At 40.9% G+C, this 19,553-nt stretch overlaps 1 protein-coding gene across 23 annotated transcripts in view; it reads right to left on the bottom strand.

Moving 5' to 3' along the window:
* The window catches only part of RALGAPA2 (Ral GTPase activating protein catalytic subunit alpha 2), a 328,431-nt gene that overhangs the window by 235,153 nt on the left and 73,725 nt on the right, over positions 1 to 19,553 (bottom strand). For all 23 annotated transcript variants that reach the window (XM_082743139.1, XM_082743124.1, XM_082743140.1 and 20 more), the window contains 5 exons: positions 16,913 to 17,090; positions 16,013 to 16,128; positions 12,264 to 12,402; positions 10,296 to 10,495; positions 1,943 to 2,170 (listed from right to left, as the gene is read on the bottom strand). In XM_082743139.1, coding sequence (XP_082599265.1) covers positions 1,943 to 2,170; positions 10,296 to 10,495; positions 12,264 to 12,402; positions 16,013 to 16,128; positions 16,913 to 17,090 — 861 coding nt within the window. The remainder of the gene's footprint in view (positions 1 to 1,942; positions 2,171 to 10,295; positions 10,496 to 12,263; positions 12,403 to 16,012; positions 16,129 to 16,912; positions 17,091 to 19,553) is intronic.

Here is a 19,553-nt window from a genome sequence, read left to right as displayed (position 1 = left end):
GCAAGGGTCCAGACAAAAGGCTTGATTGGAAGTCTCAGGCCACATGGCTGCTGGCTCTACACAAATAGCTGAACGCCCTAAGCAGGCAAGTGTGGTGTTACAGAAGAAGAGGCTCAAGCCCAGAACTTGGTCAACTCTCAGAATCTGAAGTCAAATAAAAAGGACCCAAGAAATAAGACAGAGAAGAAACAGTTAGGGAGTGAGAAGAACCAAGGGAATGCTGAGGCCTAGAACCAGAAAAATATTTTATGAGGGAATTTTCACTGAAGCTTAAACTAAATTTTCTTTTTTTTTTTTTTCTTAAAGATTTTTATTTACTTATTTGACAGAGAGATCACAAGTAGGCAGAGAGGCAGGTAGAGAGAGAGGGGGAAGCAGGCTCCCGGCCAAACAGAGAGCCCAATGCAGGGCTCGATCCCAGGACCCTGAGATCATGACCTGAGCTGAAGACAGAGGCTTAACCCACTGAGCCACCCAGACACCCCAAACTAATATTTTCTTAAGTCAAACATTTTTATTCAATAAAATACAAAATAGGGTAAAACCTCCAGATTGCTATGGATTACCCTGGGACTTTCATTCTTGGTTGATTTTTCCTTAATGACAGTCTCAGAAGTGAAAGGGTTAATCAGTATCTAGAAGTCTTCCCCCTCCACAAAAAACTCTTCATGGTGCCCGTGCACCCTTCCTGTGCACAGGGCTCCTCCCCTTCTCCCCAGCGACCACGGCTCCCTGCCATTCAGGTGTCTCACCCTCTGTGCAGGTGCCCAGACTCAACAGCTATTCCCCATTACATGCACATGCCCACAAAGGAGCAAGGCTCTGTCCCCCTGGGCACCAGTACCAAGATGAGGTAACCAGTGGCTCCACTCCACACCACAGAGCTGCTGTCATTGCTGCACCGCAGGTTCTGCTTCCTCTGTCAGAGTTTCTCTATAGCAGCATTACTGACATTTGGGGCCTGGTGTTCTCTGTCATGGCACAGTGGAGCCCCTGTCCTGTGTCTGCAGGATAATCACCGGGTACTATTCACTAAATGTCAGTAGCACTCCCATCTCCCCAGTTGTGACAACCAAAAGTGTCTCCACACAATGCTCAATGTCCCCTGGGGGTCAAGCAAGCCCCAGCTGTCGCTCAGGGCTGCTAAGCGTTGTATAGCCTCTGATCTATCTCTGCTATCTTCTTCCTCACTTGCACCCACTTTCTTGTTTGCACTTCCCCACCCACCACAGTGTCCCATCAGGGTGCTGTATCAGCGTCAGCCCTTGCTTTCCCCTTGTTCTCTTTTTCCTCTTATGTCATAAATACTTCTATCATATATGCATGCCATGTGTGTTTGCAGAGAAAGTACAGCCATCTGCAGAGCCTCTCTAGAGCTCCCTTGAGCCTTTGGGACAACACCAGCCTGGGGCTCTGCTTTGCCATGTTCAATTGTTGATGAGTATCCAGGAAGGGCTTTTTTCCCACCTACTCTGGGTTTCCAGTTTCTTATGGACACAAGAGGGTATTTTGGGGATTATCTGCTCATATATGGAATTTCCCCTCTATATGTGGGAATTTTATAAAAACAAATTCTTAAAGAATCATAAACAAAATTGCAATACTCCACATGACAAATTAAAAGCAGGATTAGAGGAATCATGATTCAGTCCTGTAATGTAGCCCAACTCATCAACAGTATTTCTTGCAGTACTATGAGCAAAAGAACAAGAACAAAATTGATGGTTTCAGAGGGAAGGGGGTTGGGGAGAGGGGGTAACAGGGAGATGAGTATTAAGGAGGGCACGTGTTGTGATGAGCACTGGGTATTATACCTAATGAATTACTGAACACTACATCAAAAACTAATGATGTAATATACAATGGCTAACTGAACATAAAGAAAAAAAGAAAACCCTCTTTAATTTCATGAACTCCCCCTCCCCCCCACACACACACTAACCTGACGAAAGACTTCGTTCACAAAGTTGACATAACCTCGCGTTGACAAGAGAATCCGCTGCACCATTTCATATACAGTTCGGTGCTCTTCTTCAATGCTACAAAGGCTGGAGTTGCTGAGTCTTCGGTCCGACAAGGTGCTGCTGTTGGAATGGTTTTTGTCTTGCTCTGTGGGACAGCCACCATCCAGCTCCGGCACCCTCTCTTGCCCCACACCACCACCAACAGTCTGGAAGAAAGCCATTACTACCTCTGAGTGGGCCTCTTAGACATTCAAGAACACCCGGTGAAACTGAAGACTTACTTAATTTTAAAGGACTCCGGTTACCATCAACTTGAAGGCAAGCTAGACACCAGCTCTGCTCAAAGCACAACTGGCTCCATGACTCATACTCACCAATTTCCCAATTCACCAGCTAACCTCTCCCCAACTCAGTTATTTTAACAGGAAAAACACTAGATTATTGCAGGGAGGGAGGCTGTGAAATTTTCTCAACCAAAATACTTTAACTTATATTTGCAAAATCAAAGAAAAAATTGTGTCAGTGAATTTATACTATGATCACCTTTGGTTTCTTTCTTTTTTTTTTTTTTTTTTGAGAGAGAGACAGTGAGAGAGAGCATGAGCGAGGAGAAGGTCAGAGAGCGAAGCAGACTCCCCATGGAGCTGGGAGCCTGATGCGGGACTCGATCCCGGGACTCTGGGATCATGACCTGAGCCGAAGGCAGTCGTCCAACCAACTGAGCCACCCAGGCGTCCCTCACCTTTGGTTTCTAAATTCAGCACTCACTCTCACTCTATGGTCACAGAGATTTGAAAGTTCAGTAGATTTTTTTGAGCCACAACATTGGAAAGCATCATTTGATTCATAAGTCTAAGTGACACTTGATGGAGGAGTGTCAAAATCTTTGGAGGGTATTTTATGAGAAGAATCTTGATCTGAATATCAGATTCAGAATCTCAGATTGAACTTAACTGATATATTTACAAAATTTTAAAATTTTAGAAGGTTTTAAGAGCACAAAGAAATAAAATAATTCATGCTCACATATTTAAGGTGGATTTCTGCTCTCCTCTCCCCATAGAATTAAAGGTTTCCTCCAATTACAATACATGTATCATTTTGCTTCATTTTTATAAATTTCACTACTATTTTTAAGTGTCAAAAATGTATAACTCAAATATCACTAAAATTCTACCTACTGTGAATATTTTTTACAACAAATGATAAGATATGAGAAACACAAAATAGTTATTTCAGTAACTACCAAGGACAGTTTGAAAGCAGATATCCAAATAGCAATCTCTAGGGAAAATTAATGGAAGATTATATTTATAATTTTTCTCTTCATGCCTTAGCTATTAAGTCTGTGTGGCTTATTAAAGGTACTGTCATACTGTGAAATGAGCTGTCCTATAAAAATGATTTTAAAAAAAATTTCATCCTTTTGATGTGTCAACTATCTTCTGCAGAAAAATAAAAATTTACTCATTTTTTCTGATATATATATGTGTATCTATATAATAACTGATACACATACATAAGTGTATATACATATATATATATATATATTTAATCTGTAAAGTATGGAGGTTGGATTAAGTCTAATGTCTCTTTTATGGCTCAATAACCTGTGAGTCTTGGATCAATAACTTCCATTTTCCCCACAGGCCAAAAAATACGGTACATATGTACATATGCAGCCAATTTAAAAAAATGATCACAAATTCTATGACTCCCCCTTCCCTTTGATTCACAAGGGCTCTGTGACTAAGTTAACTAGTGGAATAGGGTGGAAGAGATCTGTGCTAGTTTCAGGCCCAGGTACAAAAAGACTGATAGTTACCACTTCCTATCTCTTGGAACATTTGCTATTGGAGCTCTGACTGGCCAGGAAAGAAATGCGACAACCCTGTTACAGAGACTGCATGGAAGTGGGAGGCCCAGCTAAGCCTCACCATCCAACTGCACCCATCAAAGTAATAGGCATGTGCATACAGCCATCCTGCACCCTCAAGACTAACCAGCTACCAGCTGAAGGCCACCACCCACTGACCTCAGTTAATGCCTTATTAAGCACAAGAATTGCCCCACAGGATCCTGCCCAAATTTTTTACCCAAAAAGTACATGAAATATGACAAAAGGGTTGTTGTTTTAAACCACCAAGTTTTGAAGTCATTAGATAACTGATTGGGTAACATGGCAATTAGGTAGCTAAAATAATATAAATAAAGAAATATATATATATTTTTTAAAGATTTTATTTATTTATTTATTTGACAGAGAGAAATCACAAGTAGATGGAGAGGCAGGCAGAGAGAGAGAGAGAGAGAAGCAGGCTCCCCGCTGAGCAGAGAGCCCGATGCGGGACTCGATCCCAGGACCCTGAGATCATGACCCGAGCCGAAGGCAGCGGCTCAACCCACTGAGCCACCCAGGCGCCCCAATAAAGAAATATATTTAAAGGCACCAAATTCTTTTAAAAAGTGTTCTGAACATACAGAAAAACAAAAACAGACCCATAAATACAGAGAACAAACTGGTGGTTGCCAAAGAGGAGGCAGTGGGTGGATAGGCAAAATGTGTGAAGCACAGTGGGAGATATAGGCTTCCAGTTATGAAATTAATAAGTTGCAGGATGAAAGGCACAGCATAGGGAATATGGTTGATGGCACAGTACAGTGAGCACAGCATAACATACAGACTTGTCAAATTCTATGTTGTATCTGAAACTACTACAACATTGTGTGTCAACTATACTTCAATTTAAAAATCAAAGTGAGTTTAAAAAAATTAAAAGTGAGCTCTGTTATCCAAATAGATCACATGAAATGGATTTCCAATCATGCCATAAATGGAAAACAACTTCTCTTGATAGAACAATGCTTTCCTTAGCCTTAGTCCCTACTCCCTCTGTAAAAGGCTACTTTCCAAAAACATCTGTATGGTTTTTTTTCTTTCTTTTTTTTTTTTTTAAGATTTTATTTATTTATTTGACAGAGAGAGGTCACAAGTAGGCAGAGAGAGAGAGGAAGGGAAGCAGGCCCCCTGCTGAGCAGAGAGCCCAATGTGGGACTCGATCCCAGGACCCTGAGATCATGACCTGAGCCGAAGGCAGCAGCTTAACCCACTGAGCCACCCAGGTGCCCCATCTGTATGTTTTGACAGGTGTTTATGTCTGCAGTGAGTGATGAGTGAAAACAAACTGATAATCTAAATTTCCTCATATCTTTCTCTTTTATGAAAATGAACAGTAAAAGCATACGTAAGAATTAAGCACAGAAGAGGTCCATTTCCACCCACTTCCATCAAGCTGGAATTCTCAACCATTATTTAGTATTAGGTGATTCTGGTGGCAAACTCAAAAATCGGTTTTCACTTCTTGGGCACATGAGGAAGCCTTGGTTGGTGAAACAGACATACCAGCTTGGCCCAGGCCTGCACTGCCAGGGTTCAGGAAATTGCATGATACAAGCTGACACTTAACCCTCCCCAACATCTGGTTTCTTCTCACTGACAGCTCATACTGAGACCTGTCCACTGTCAGGGTCAAGCTAAAGGGGGGCACCACAAACTAGGTGGGAAATGAAAGGATGCAAACACCATTCTGGTGGGGATGCCTGAGGCCACTGAATGCCCCTGTTATGATTCTCCAACACAGCTGGGGGCAGCCTGCACCGCCTGGGTAGAGCTCTAGACACAGAAAGTACTGGAGTGGTAGTCAAAAAACAAATGTATTTGTGTAACATATAAACTCCTCTACGATTGTCAATTTGTGAGATTCACTTTTTCTAACTGTTCACCCCATGACATACAATTTCGGGAAACCCACAGCCCATGGATCATTATTAAAGGGCACATTCAGACTCAGTCAAAGTGTAACTAAGGGTTATCATACAAATAAATACAATATCATTCAAAAAAGCTGATACCACCTCAAACTTTCTTTTCCATTCCCAAATGGGCTTTTATGGGTTTTAATGTCAATTAATGTGTTTACAGAACAGGTAAAAAATGATAACTACTTAAATTTTAACATCAACACTTTGTTTTCTCTAATGTATGTTGAAGTACTTTTATCTCATACAAATATGAATTACTAAGGACTAAATCAGACTATGCTGAACACATTTTCAGCTAAAATGATGCACCAAGAATCTACAGCTTTGGTCAGGTTTATGCTGTTGTTGTCAACATAGTATACAGGGTGTAAGAGCTACTGTCTTTTCGTTCTCCCATGGATATTTATTCTACCAGATTCTTCAAGTGGTTAGAAAACTTAGTCTAGAAGATAACACTAATTCCTCTCCTTCCTGGTTTTAGATCCAGAAGCAAATCCAGTTTGCAAAAAGCACACAAAAGAGTCCTCAAACATGATATTTAATACAGTGATAAGGGCAAAAGTGTAAACTCCATTTGGAAACAGAACTTAAAATATTGTTTTGAAGGGCTTTTACAACAGCAGTATATTCTGTGAAAAGAGATTTTGGATCAACTGATTAAGTCACATTACTTTACTTAGGCAAAATTAGATTAAATTTGAAATTCCAAACAAAAACTTTTAGGACACAAATGAAATTATATGTGCTTTTATTCCTGCAACTGTCTCCAAAATCTAATATTCAATGGTTTAAATTGCTGCATTTCTCATTCACAATGCAGATGAAGAGAGGAACACAGCAGACACATGTGAGATGAGATGTGAGGCACAGAAGGGAGTACAGGACGCAACTCATCAGCAGAATAGTGACTCCCACAAAGATGACCATACCCTGAGCCCAAGAAGCTCTGAGTACTTTACCTTACCTGGCAAATAGGATTTAGCAAGCATGATTAAATTAAGGTGTGAGTGGGGGAGAGATTATCCTGAATTATCTGGGTGGTCCCAATGTAATCATGAAGATCTATAAGGAGACAGAAGGATCAGACATAGAAGGCAATGCTAAGATGGAAACAAAGGGATAAAAGGTGACGCAATGAAGGGCCACAAGCCGGGGAATGCAGGCAGCTCTAGAAGCAAGACAAAGCAAAAAAATGGATTCTCCAGAATGTGTTCCTCCAGAAGGAACACAGACCTGCCAACATCCTGATTTTATCACACTGAGACTGATTTTGAACTTCTGAGCTCCAGAACTGCAAGATAATCAATTTGTGTTGTTTCAAGCCACTGAAAGTTTGTCATTTGCTACAGTGGCACTTGAAAACTAGTAGAACAACTCACTGTGAGACATATTGAGAGTCTGTACAATGGGAATGACCATTTCTATGTTCAGCTCTCTGCAGGGTGTAGTAGCACTGGACCTGGATAGTTGACTGCCAGCACCCATTCTCCCTCCCTGATAGAACCCCCAGTGCTCCATGTACCTCCTCCCTGCAGCCCAGGTCATGGGAAGCTGGCCCCATCCATAGTACCAGGGAAGGGTTCTGTCATGGAAGCCAGTCATGTCCCTCCTGGGCCATTCACATAGCCAACTGTACGAGAGTCAGTGCCTTGTTACTGTTCTAGGAGAGACAGGTAGCCTAAGTTGTTCTACTCACACAAATGGGAAGGGCTTTACAGAAGTATCTGGGTTGTCTCTGAACATGAACAAGGAAGGCCATGCCCCTGCTGCTGGCAGCCATCTTAAAGTCAGCAGGGAGTGGAAGACAAATCTGCCAGAGGGAAAGGGCAGAGTAGGGAAAACTAGAGAGAATCATGTAGACAGTGTGAATTAACTACATTCTCTGTCAGTCATGTCATGAGCTGCTTCTTCATGAGACTGAAATATTTCTTTTTTATCTTTAAGACAGTTTGAGTTATGGAGTCTTTTTCTGTTAGGATGAGACAACCATCCAAACTGATTCAGGAGGTCAGACCTTTATGGACACTAAGAAAGCCAGATAATAAAACTAGATGACTCACAAGTGTGAGAAGTCTCCTTTCCAGCTAAGGAAAAAAAAAAAGTTAGAACCTTGAATCCGTGGTTAATCTGCTATTCTTGCTACTTTTAACTGTATTTTTCAAAAATGAGAAACTTACTCTCAATAAATACATTGATGGTTTTCTGAAATTTTGAAACCAGGTAGGCAGCAGTCACAGTCTTTAAACAGACTGTTTTGAATTGATTTAATAATCACACAAGATACAATCTAAAATTTATCAGAGTGTGACTACATTTCTTATAGACGATTTCATACAGACTTTTGTCTACCTGATTGATTTTTAATTTTTGTCTAGTTGATGGATAAATAAAGGTCTCTCAATATGGTCCAGAACTAACAGTGTTCCCTGGCTCATAGTGAAATCCAGGGTCATTTTTATTTCCTCTTCCATGAACTCCTTCCTCTCCTTTTGTCTCTTTTACAATTGGACTGCTTGTCTTCTTCTCAATTTGTAGGCACTCTCTATATATCAGAGGCATGAACTCCTTGAAACAGGCTTTTCGCAGCCTGTTATCTGTATGTGGTTTTACTTTGTCTTTTGATACACAAACCTTTCTCAATTTTTTAAAATAAAGTGGCACCTGATTTCTTCTAGGTTTGTGGGTCTGATCTCCACCTCAGGTAGTCTACCAATGCCCAAATTTATACAATTCCTCTAGACTGTCTCCTCAATTCTTTATCATTTTGTTTTTATATTTAGACCTTAAATCAGTTTAGAACTTCAATCAATCTGACATCTGCTTACATATGTGATAGGAAGCAGGGTTCTAAGAGAGAGAGAAAGAAAGATTGACAGTTCTTTCAGCTCTGAGGGTTATATATTAGATTCAATGTTCAATGCTACTCTGTCCCATTTTCTAGAAGGAACTGCTACCAGTTCCTGATAATTCTGATAATTTTTTCTTAATCCCTGAAAGTCAAAGAGGTTTATGTATATTTAGGTTAGTGTCTGTTCAGCTAAATCTCCCTGGGACTAGAAGGCCTTGTGAATCAAAGGCATGACTTTTTTTCAGCTCAAGGAAATTCTGCATTAGTTCAATTATCACTTCTGATCTTTTCTCCTTTTTTCCTCATGATACTTGCAAGATAGGTCTGGACTTGACCTCAGATTTTATTTATTCATTTCTGATTTCCACCTCTTCAAATTTTTCCTCAGCGTTATGAGATATTCCTTTGGAAAATCACTTTGTTCTTAGTAGTGATCATTACTGTTTACAGTTTTCCTATTACATTTTTAAACTAATGAATTTAACAGTTTTTAAAGCTTTCTTTTATTTTTATTTTTTATAAAGATTTTTAAAATTTATTTGACCCAGAGAGAGAACAAGAGACTGAGCACAAGCTGGGGGAGTGGTAGAGGGAGGGGGGAGAGAGAAACAGACTCCTTGTGGGGATCAGGGAGCAGGGACCCCAACGCAGGGCTTGATCTCAGGCAGACACTTAACTAATCGAGCCACCCAGGTGCCTCAAAGCTTCCTTTTAAAATCTTCAGTAAGTATTTTGCTGCTCTTTACTGGAATTGTAGCCCCCTCAGACGACTTCCTCAACAATAAGTTTCTCCAGCTCTGTAGTCAGTTCTTAATCAATGAGGACACATGCTCTGCACCTCAGTTTGGTGCTCCTCCACCAAGATGCTACCTGCTACTCAGATATGTGTACTCTTCCAGCTCAGGCCTAATCACACTTCTGGGAACTCCAGGGCATCAGCGAACCTGCTCTAAGGGGACCACGCTTTGTGCATAAAAGCAGGACCCTGCCATGAAGCAGCTGCTCTCAAACCTCCCCATGTGGTCCTGCTCTACCCAGCACAAAGTCCCAAAGCAACTCAATCTGCTAGGAGAGCCCATTTCTTTGTGACCAAGGACCAGAAGAGAGGGAAGGTACACCATGGGCCCCACACAGAAAGAGGTCTTCACTGAATGCCTTTAAGAGAGATGGCCTGTTCTTCTAGGCATTCCATGATGGCACCCCAAAATCCTGAGATGCTCTTCCACTCCTCCCCCTGAGATCCCAAAAGGGCACTTGGCAGTTGCATGGGTCCTTCCAACAGCCCACTTAAACAAATGATTCCTGAGGGCCTGCCTGGTGCTGGGGATTGGTGAAGGCAACACAGGCCCCTGGTCTTATGCTCTGAGGTCACTGGTACTTGAGCAAAGGAGGGAAAATCAGACGGTCCAGGAGTCTGCACACAACAGCTATTTTCTCAGAACATCTCCCTGGCCCCCAAGATCACTTCATCATGGCAATATCAACAAAGCACAGCAAGTGCTACCTCAGAGCTCTTTGACACCTCAGCAACAGAGAGAGAGCCCACCCATAAACCCAATCCCTAGAACCACTATCCTTGAGGAACTAAAAACCCTAAGAGTCAATTACTTTGCTATGTGTTAGCATATTTTTATCTGTGCAAAAAAAAATGAATGACATACCTGCATGATTTTGGGCAGTACATCAACTCCATTTTTAGTGTTTTGGGTAGTAGTTAGATACTTCTTTTCCAAAAAGAAAGTTACAATCCATTTAATAAAAACAACACGAGCTGCCATGTATGGAATTTTTGTACTGTAAATGTTTTCATTGTCTCGAGTTGTAGTAATGTACACTGGCTTTGGTCTCAAATGAGGGATGTCTGGAAGATAAAAGAATACAGGATTAGGTGAGTGAGTGTAACCCCCACAAACAGCTCAGTTTTTAACAAAGCAGATACACATTTGGTTGTATGAATAGCAACTAAAATTAAAGTACCAGAAATTCTTAAAAATGACATCTTTTGGTAGATTTGTTTCTAATTCTGCCTTGTGATATGACCAAGATGGGACAGTGGCTACTGTTACTGCTTGCTTGTTATAGCTATGGCATACAGCTATGAAAGTACTAAGCTAATAATTCTCCAACAAATTTAAGTAATAATATGCGACTCTAATGTAAAAATATTTTCACATACATTATAACAAATTTAATTTCATTTTAGGACTGAAACAAATCTAAAAGCATGTATAGACATTTTTCATCATTTTAGGTATTTTATTACTTTTCAATGATTTTAGGTATTTTAATATCCATTACTACACTAATCAAATCTATGAGACTAGTCTCATAGCCTTTCCCTTTAGATGAATCCAAAGAATAGAATCAGTATCAACTACTTTATGTCTGAAAGAATTCATCTTTGAAGTATGAGACATCACCATTTTCATAAAACTAATAAGAAGTTCCTTTTTCATTTTTTAAATTTCATAATCAAAACAAAAAATTACATGGTATTGGATTTGAGCTGCAACTTGCAGCTGTCCAACTCTTTTACTAACTTTTATACAGCTGGTGGTACCTGCTCGAGGCAGACAAGTTCTCAACAAAAAACTTTATTTTCAGTATATTAAAGTGTACTATGTTTTCCACAATGAATATAGACTATTTACAAAATCAGAAACTAGTTCTGGAAAAAATACCCACATACAGATAGCTACCAAATACATATATCAATAACTCTAAAGGTTAGTACTTCTACATCTTTTGAAATGCATCAAGTTTCTGCTGTTTTTTCCCCCTGATCCAAGCATGCACATGTGTGTGTGTATATAAATAAACACCCAAGGACAAATGATTAGTAGTCCACATTCCCGAGATGGATTAATGTCTACTGTGACCTTTTCCCCTCCAAAATTATTTCTGATTACTCATTTTAACTAATTTTGCCTGCTTTCAAACAATAGGGAGAAGAAAATTTGCCTCTCCGCCCTGGCACCAATCGAAGGGATACTTCTGTCCTGTGAGCCTTCATTTTTCATAGAAGAAAAACTTCAGCAGCCAAACTAGAAATTCCTTCATATTTCCTTCCTTTCTGGGGCTTATTGTCCCTATGTTGCCCAGCTGCCCAAATATTGGCCCCTCCATAAGAAGCTGTACGTAGCACCTGTTGGATGAAAGATCCAGGATAAAAGAAAGGGCCTACTGTGGGCAGCTGTGTGGCCTGGGCTGGCCTGCCTCCCCATTGGCCAAGGTCTGTAGTCACCATACCCCACCACCCATAAGAAAAGACTTAAGAAAATGCAAACTTTAATACCTTTGTGTGAGATAATGAACATGGTCTTCAATGAAGAGTTTCAATTAAAAAAAAACTTAGAAGATTTTAAATATAATTACATCAAAAAAAAATCATGACACATACTGAATTATTTCTGAGTACAGGAGCCACAGTCTCCCTGAGGTACAAATAAATAGTTTGTACAAATAGGTAAAATCATTTATTAGGAAACTTTAAACCTCTTAAGATAAAGTTACCATTAAATTTAAGAATAAGAGGACTATTGTACTTAAAAATAAACAAAAGCCACTTTGAAAGAGAATGGACAGCTTCCCTGTGGACATCCACTATACACGCTCCAGTCAGTACTTACCAAGTACAGGTTTGTAGATGTTTGTTAACTTAGTAAATGATGGAAATAAATGAGGAAGATAATACTTTCGAAACAATGTAAAAAGAAATTTAAAACCAGTATCTTGATTCTCCTTATTCTTCCACTCCAAGCTTGCAGCCTTTGGATAATATGTGGGAAAGAACATATGTACATTTACATTTTAACTTAATGTCTACTAAATTGAATTGCTGTTATCTTAGTAAAATTCCTAACCTAAAAAAAAAAAAAAAACCTATGTTGACAAATACTGTTGACAATCATGTAATGAAATCGTATCTTATAACTCAAACAAGGACAAGAATGAATATTTCAAAAGAAAATGGTTAACTATGTTAAAGATATTTTTACTATTAAAAAAAATCAACCAATGATATGTTTTTAAACTCGTTCTATTCATCGTGCCTGTATTTTTTTTTCTACCAGTTCTCTATAATGACTTAACATTCTTTCTGTCCTTAAAATATTTAGTCAGATGCGATCTGGTACTTTTTTTTTTTTTTTAAACTCAAAAGGGCCATCCCTTGCAAGAATTTCACCCAATATTACCTACATGAAAAAATCAGTATCATCAGAAGGCAAAGCTACAGAAACTTGGAAAGTGCATTGTCCTTATTAAAAGCAATCCCCAGTACCTGCCTGCCAGTACAGGTACACCTGTCACAGGCTCTTAATACTGGTTAGTACACAGAGTACTCTAAAGCATAGCTTCCCAACCTCCTTCATGTCACAGCCCACTTAAAAAGTGGAAACATCTGTGCAACAGCAGAGGTCAAGGGATGAGAGGTCAAGGGATGCCCCCACTGGGGCAGAGGGGCTCCGCGTCCATAGCCTATCAGCAGTTCTCGGGGTGAGCCAAGGGAGAAAGTCTGCTTGAGGATTCAGTAGAGAGAAGGGAGGGAAGAAGAGTGGGATGGATACAAACATAAAAGTCTGCACATGATTCAGGGGGTTCACAGTCTGCATAAAAATCCCCACCCTGTAACACCAGCATCATTCCTCCAGTGGGATTCTGGGGATTATGTGATATCTGAGGTTGCATGGCTCTTTAGCAACACATCTAGAATGAGACCCAAGTGCCCCAATACATCCAACTTCTCAATACTCCATGCCAACCTCTGGAGACAGATGGAATGTCCTACCACTTCTAACCAGGTGGAATTTGAAATGCAGATGGTATGGGCCAGTAGGGCCAAAATGCACAGCTTCTAGAAGGCAACATAATACTCCAGTCTGCTCTCGGGACTTTGGAGTCCTTGTGTTTCTGGTGCTGGCCAAAGGAAACAGTAGAGGAGAGCAGAAAAGATTGCCCAATAGGACAGAGTAGTCAGAAAGGGAGGCAAGGACTAAATCTTGAGGGACAGCAGAGAGAAACAATCCCCTTGAGAAAACTGGCAAGAATTCCTGCCTCACATTTCATCCATTTTAAGTTTATTTTTGTGAATGGTGTAAGAGAATGGTCGAGTTTCATTCTTCTGTATATAGCTTTCTAATTTTCCCAGCACCATTTATTGAAGAGCCGAAAGGCCCTTCAACAGACAAATGGATAAAGAAGATGTGGATCATATATACAATGGAATAATACTTAACCATCAGAAAGGATGAAATACCCACACCTAAATGGTGGCATTTGGGTTAACACGGATGGAAATGAAGGGGATTATGCTAGGTGAAATTAAGTCAAGCAGAGAAAGACAATTTTCACATGGTTTCACTCATATGTGGAATATAAGGAATAGCACAGAGGACATTGGGAGAAGGAAGGATAACTGAAGGGGGGGAAATCAGAAATGGGAGACAAACCACAACAGACTATGGACTCTAGCAAATAATCTGTAGGTTTCGGAGGGGAAGGGGGTGGGGTGGGAACATGGGGTAGCTGGGTGATGGGTCTTAAGGAGGGCATATATTATAATGAGCACTGGCTGTTAAATGTAAATAATCAATCACTGAACACTACATTAAAAACTAATGATCTATTGTAAGGTGACTAACATAACACAATATAAATAAATAAATAAACAAACAAATAAATAAATAAAAGTAAAGTGGCAAGAAGAAAGGGAGGAGAAAAGTAGGAAGAAAACATTAGGAGAGGAGAGAATATCATGAAGAAGGGGCAGTCATTGTCAGATCACCTGATCTGGACTTGACCTCTAGACCTCCTTCATGGTCTTGGGCCTCTGTCTCAGCAGTGACAGGGCAGAGGCAGGTGGCTGTGAGTGTCAGGAGAGGAGGTGGACTAAGCAGAAATTATATCATCAACAAACTTGGTTGTGGAGAACACAGAGACTGGACAGAGTTCCCAGGAAGAACTCAGAGACATGAGAAGTGCTGGCTAAGAAAAGAATTCAGTAGCTTCTTTTGGAACCATACCAGAAATGCAGACTAGGGGAAAGAGATCATGATCTGAAATCATGAACTAATGATAGTAACTCTGTATTCAGTTGATAAACTCAGAGAAAGAAACACATGACATCAAGTAGGTCTGTCCTGGTGGCACCGAGAGATACCTCCCTTATGCTTTTGCCCAAATCTTCCTGCCTGCTCTGCCTACTCCTGATCTGCCTGGTCAGCCTCTGGGCTTGCCTCCTCCTCCACCCCACCTTGCTAGCATACGATCGGGGGCCAGGAAGAAGCAAAGAGGCAAAAATAGACTCATGTACTATGACGTAATAGAAAACACACATGGGCCTCTGCTCCCATTGCCTGGTATAGAGGCCCTAAAACCCTTGTAATTTCCTAAGTGATAAGAGCATTGGGAGCATCTTTTCTTCTAATAACAACTCTGGGTGGGCTCCCAGATGGCTCCTGAGTGAGGACTCCTCAGCAGGAAGACCATGCCACACCATGATTTGAACTTAGAGTCTTCAGCACCCTCACTCCATCCCCTCCATTCCTCCAGAGAGGGGAGAGAGATTGGAAGCAGAGCATGTCTATGTGAGGAAGCCTCCATAAAAATTCCAGTAAGCAGAGGTTTCAGGGAACTTCCAGGTGAGTAATCATATCCATGGAGCAGGAGGGTGATGAACCCCAACCCCACAGGAACAGACATTCCCGTGCTTGGGACCCTCCCAGACTATGCCCTTTGTGTCTCTGCATCCGGCTGTTCATCTGTATCCTTTATCATACCTTTCATAAATTGCTGAATGAAAACAAATGTTTCCCAGAGTTCTGTGAGCCACTCAGTTGAACCTGAGGAGGAGTTGAAGGAGCCTCTGATTTGTAAGCCAGGTTGTAGAGAAGTTGTAGGTAACCTGGGCCCCTCCTACTTGTGACTGGCACCTGAATGTGACAGAACAGTCTCACGGGACTGAGCCCTTAACCCATGGGATCAGATGCCATCTCAAGGCAGACAGCGTCAAAGTTGAGTGAAACTACAGGACACCCAGCTGATGTTGCAGAGTTGCCTGGTGAGGGAAAAACCCACACACTCAGTAACCACAAGTATTAGAAGTGAAGTGTTCTGTGTAAATGTGGTAATAATATGAAAGTAGATCAGAGAACTGAATTGTTTCCTTGACATACACACTCACACAAAATATTATGTATGCCAGGTCTTTGCTGATGTTATCTGGCACATATTCTAGTTTTAGTGAAGTACCACAAAGAATCACCTCAAAGAAAAAGCAAAATTAAAAATATGGATGAGCTGGAAGAAAAGATGCAAGGTTTTCTCTTTCCCATCGAGAGAAAGACCATTCCTGAATTAACCATGATTTTGCTCTTACCTGAATAACCATATATTTCAACAATATTTGAAGAAAAAAGCATGTTTGGTCCTCAGCGATCTTTTCCCCTGATATGGCTGGCAGGAGCGGGGTGATTTCTTCTGGATATATCTTTGCTGCAGAGTGGGGAAAAAAAAGGAGAGTTCTTTCACCAAAGTTCAAAGGGTTTTTTAAAAATGGCCTCCATTAAAATACATCTGCCCCTCCTTTGGAACCTGCTCACACTACACTCCAGGCCAGTGTGCATCAACAGCTTGGAAATATGGTACAAATGCCCATGAAGCCACCTCTCCCTCTAAACCATTCTTCTCTCTGCCAAACTCTGCTTTGGTCAGCCTAAGGATCAAGTACCTGTCACTGGGCAATAAAGTGATATGCATTAATTAATTAATGGCCCTAATTGACAAGTTTCTTAAAAACTCATGGGACACAAATGGCTGTCATGACTACTCCCAGAAGGCAGCAACTGTCCTTCCATGAATTCAGCATGAAAATACACAGCTGGGTGAGCAGATGAATGTCCACTCATGAAACAATCATGATGAGGACAATAAACAATAGTTTCAGATGCTGGGTTTAAATCTCATTCACAGCTATGAAAACTCTCCAGATATATGATATGTCTCTACTTCCTGCTATTCCCAACATCTGATTCCTCCCTTCCATTCCTATTTCCACACTTCAATAAATGTCTCCTGTCCTCATTTCATACAAAATAGGCTCTGATTCTTTCTATTCTGATGTCTTTAAGACTTTACTGTGAATATGAGCAGGGAATAATTCTTCCTCCGAACCCATCTACAAAATAAAGATTTTTATTCAGGATCATGACAAACCAAATAATCCCTCAATAGAACTTCAGAGTCATTTCAACCTGTAAGGCTGGCTAATGCTTCTCACCATCAGCCACACCAGGGCTAGGATTGATGAGTGTCTCCAGTGTACAGGGCCCTCTGGACGACATGATCGCTGGGAAACCAGGCACGAGGCAAGCAAAAATCAGCACCTGCTCTTCTGCACAGTTTGTCTGAAGTGCTTGAAGCCACAGAAGAAACAGCCTGATTCCTTCACATCTTATCTAATAGCAAAATTAAAGGCGAAAAATTTAAACACATGTTTATGCAGAGATGCAGTGCAATGCAGATTCAGTTCTGAGAAAGAAAAACTAGAAGTTAAAGGTACTGTTAAATTCCTGAACAAAGTTCTTAGTGACAAGGAAGCAGTTGTGCTGCAAGAAGCACAAGGGTGAGAACTTGGGGTCTGGAGCCACAGTGCCTGGTTCCAATGCAGGCTCTGCTGCTTGCTGGCTTAGCTGTGGCCAGTGGAGAATGACTGAACTTTTCTCTTTGCATCAGTCTACCCCTCAGGAAAATGGAATCACAACAGAATTTACCACAAAGCACTGGCACATGGTTAAGTGACTTACAACAGTGCCCATACCATCAACAGTTGGTTAATCACAAAAACAATGCAAAGATAATCGCCCTCCAAATTTACAGTGTGCTTTGAATAGGGTTTTTGTATGTCACTACAATATGCACATGTATCATATAATGTTCTTGAAAAATTTCAGAGCTAAATAACACCTTGAAGACCTGGCTCTGTGGGACAGGGCAGCTCTCCAGCTTCCCTGCCTCATGTCCCTACTCTGCTCTCTCCAACAGCTTCCCTGTGCTCTGCGCGCCCAGCATGACTTGGTGGAATACATCATATTCAAGCAGATGGGCCCTGTGTCCTCCTCTACACTTAAACTTTCAGCTCTACCCTATTCCTAGAATTCAGGTAAGTACTTCTGTTTCTCTATTTCTAAATGGCTGAAAGGATAACACCAATATAAGAAATGAAATAAGGAAAAGAGATGAATAACAAGTCAGATGAAGCTAAAAGATGCAGTGAGTTCCAAATGCAGGCCCCTGAGCTGAGTTGCCTGATCACCTCTCAACTACACCAAGGTGGTGCAGATTCCTTAAGAGGAAGTGTTTAAGCCAAACATGAGGCTCTCCTGGAAAGCTGAAAGAAAAAAGGGGAAGGGAGAAAGAAAGGGAGAGGAAGAGGTGAAGGGAGAAGGGAGAGCGAAAGTGAGAGGGAGGGAGAGGGAAAGGGAAGGAAGAGGAAGGGAAGGGGAGGGAAGGGGAAGGAAGGGGAGGGAAGGGGAGGGAAGGGGAGGGAAGGAGCAAGCTTCACTGACTCCCCATAGAAGTAAAATACACCAAGACAAATCCTGTGTCTAGAGACACTTCTACCCCATCAACAATGGATTCCAAGACACACTTTCAGACATGCCCAGAGACACACCATAGCTGAGCACAAACCTTCATGACCACTCACACCCATCCTCCTCTCCCCAAGCAGGCAAAATAAGTAATGACATTGCTGAATATAACAGACAAAAAATGACATGGCTCTATGTATATCTAACCAAATTAAATCTTTTTTTTTTTGAAAGATTTTATTTATTTATTTGACAGAGAGAGATCACAAGCAGGCAGAGAGAGAGGAGGAAGCAGGCTCGTGGCTGAGCAGAGAGCCCGATGCGGGGCTCGATCCCAGGACCCTGGATCAGCCGAAGGCAGCAGCTTAATCCACTGAGCCACCCAGGCGCCCCAATATATCTAACCAAATTAGATTAAATTTTAAAAGAGGATAGTTTCTACAAAATTCTACCATATCTCCAACTTTTTTAACTTCATTTAACTATAAATAAGGCCAATAATAAACATGAGGTCACAAAATGGTAAGTTTTAACTATGATTCTTTTTTTTTTTTTTTTAAGATTTTATTTATTTATTTGTCAGAGAGAGAGAGCAAGAGCGAGCACAGGCAGAGAGGCAGGCAGAGTCAGAGGGAGAAGCAGGCTCCCTGCGGAGCAAGGAGCCCGATGTGGGACTCGATCCCAGGACGCTGAGATCATGACCTGAGCCGAAGGCAGCTGCTTAACCAACTGAGCCACCCAGGCGTCCCTATATGATTCTTAATTAAAATAGGAGGGATAAAATATTGTGAAGCTAGGAATAGCTCACCTCCCTTTTTCAACATGTAAGAGATTGTTAACATAAAATTTAAGTGGTTATGAGTGTTTAAACTGGTATAAAACAAAAAATACATGAACTTATCAAAGGTACACACATAACTTGATTAGCTACAAGGGAATAACTTCCCATAAAATACATATTCCAGGCTGCTTCTTTTGCCATTTATGTTTTAGGGTCATCTTATTTAGTATCAAATGGCATCTATCAGTTTAAAAGGTATGTTCATTTTAAAATAAGCCACGTTAACCTAAAATACAAGATCAATGTGCTGCAAACAAATAGGTAAATATTCAAGAGGAGTAAAGCTCTGCTGCTCTTTTCTCCCATAATAGTTCTCAAAACCAGCATAAACAATTCAGAGACAACTATAATTTTAACAAGACTACTGGAATGAACTGAATCAGCACATTCACTCTGAAGCTTGGAGAGGAACTGGCTTCCTCCCTTTCCTGATGATAAACGTGGAGCAGTTAGCATCTCGCCAATGGTTCCCTGACTGTACACAGCAG

This window comes from Mustela nivalis (assembly GCF_964662115.1).
Source record: "Mustela nivalis genome assembly, chromosome: 8".
Classification (NCBI taxonomy): Eukaryota; Metazoa; Chordata; class Mammalia; order Carnivora; family Mustelidae; genus Mustela; species Mustela nivalis.
The sequence above is the reverse complement of the archived record's forward strand: the minus strand, read 5'-3'. Positions and strand labels throughout refer to the sequence as shown.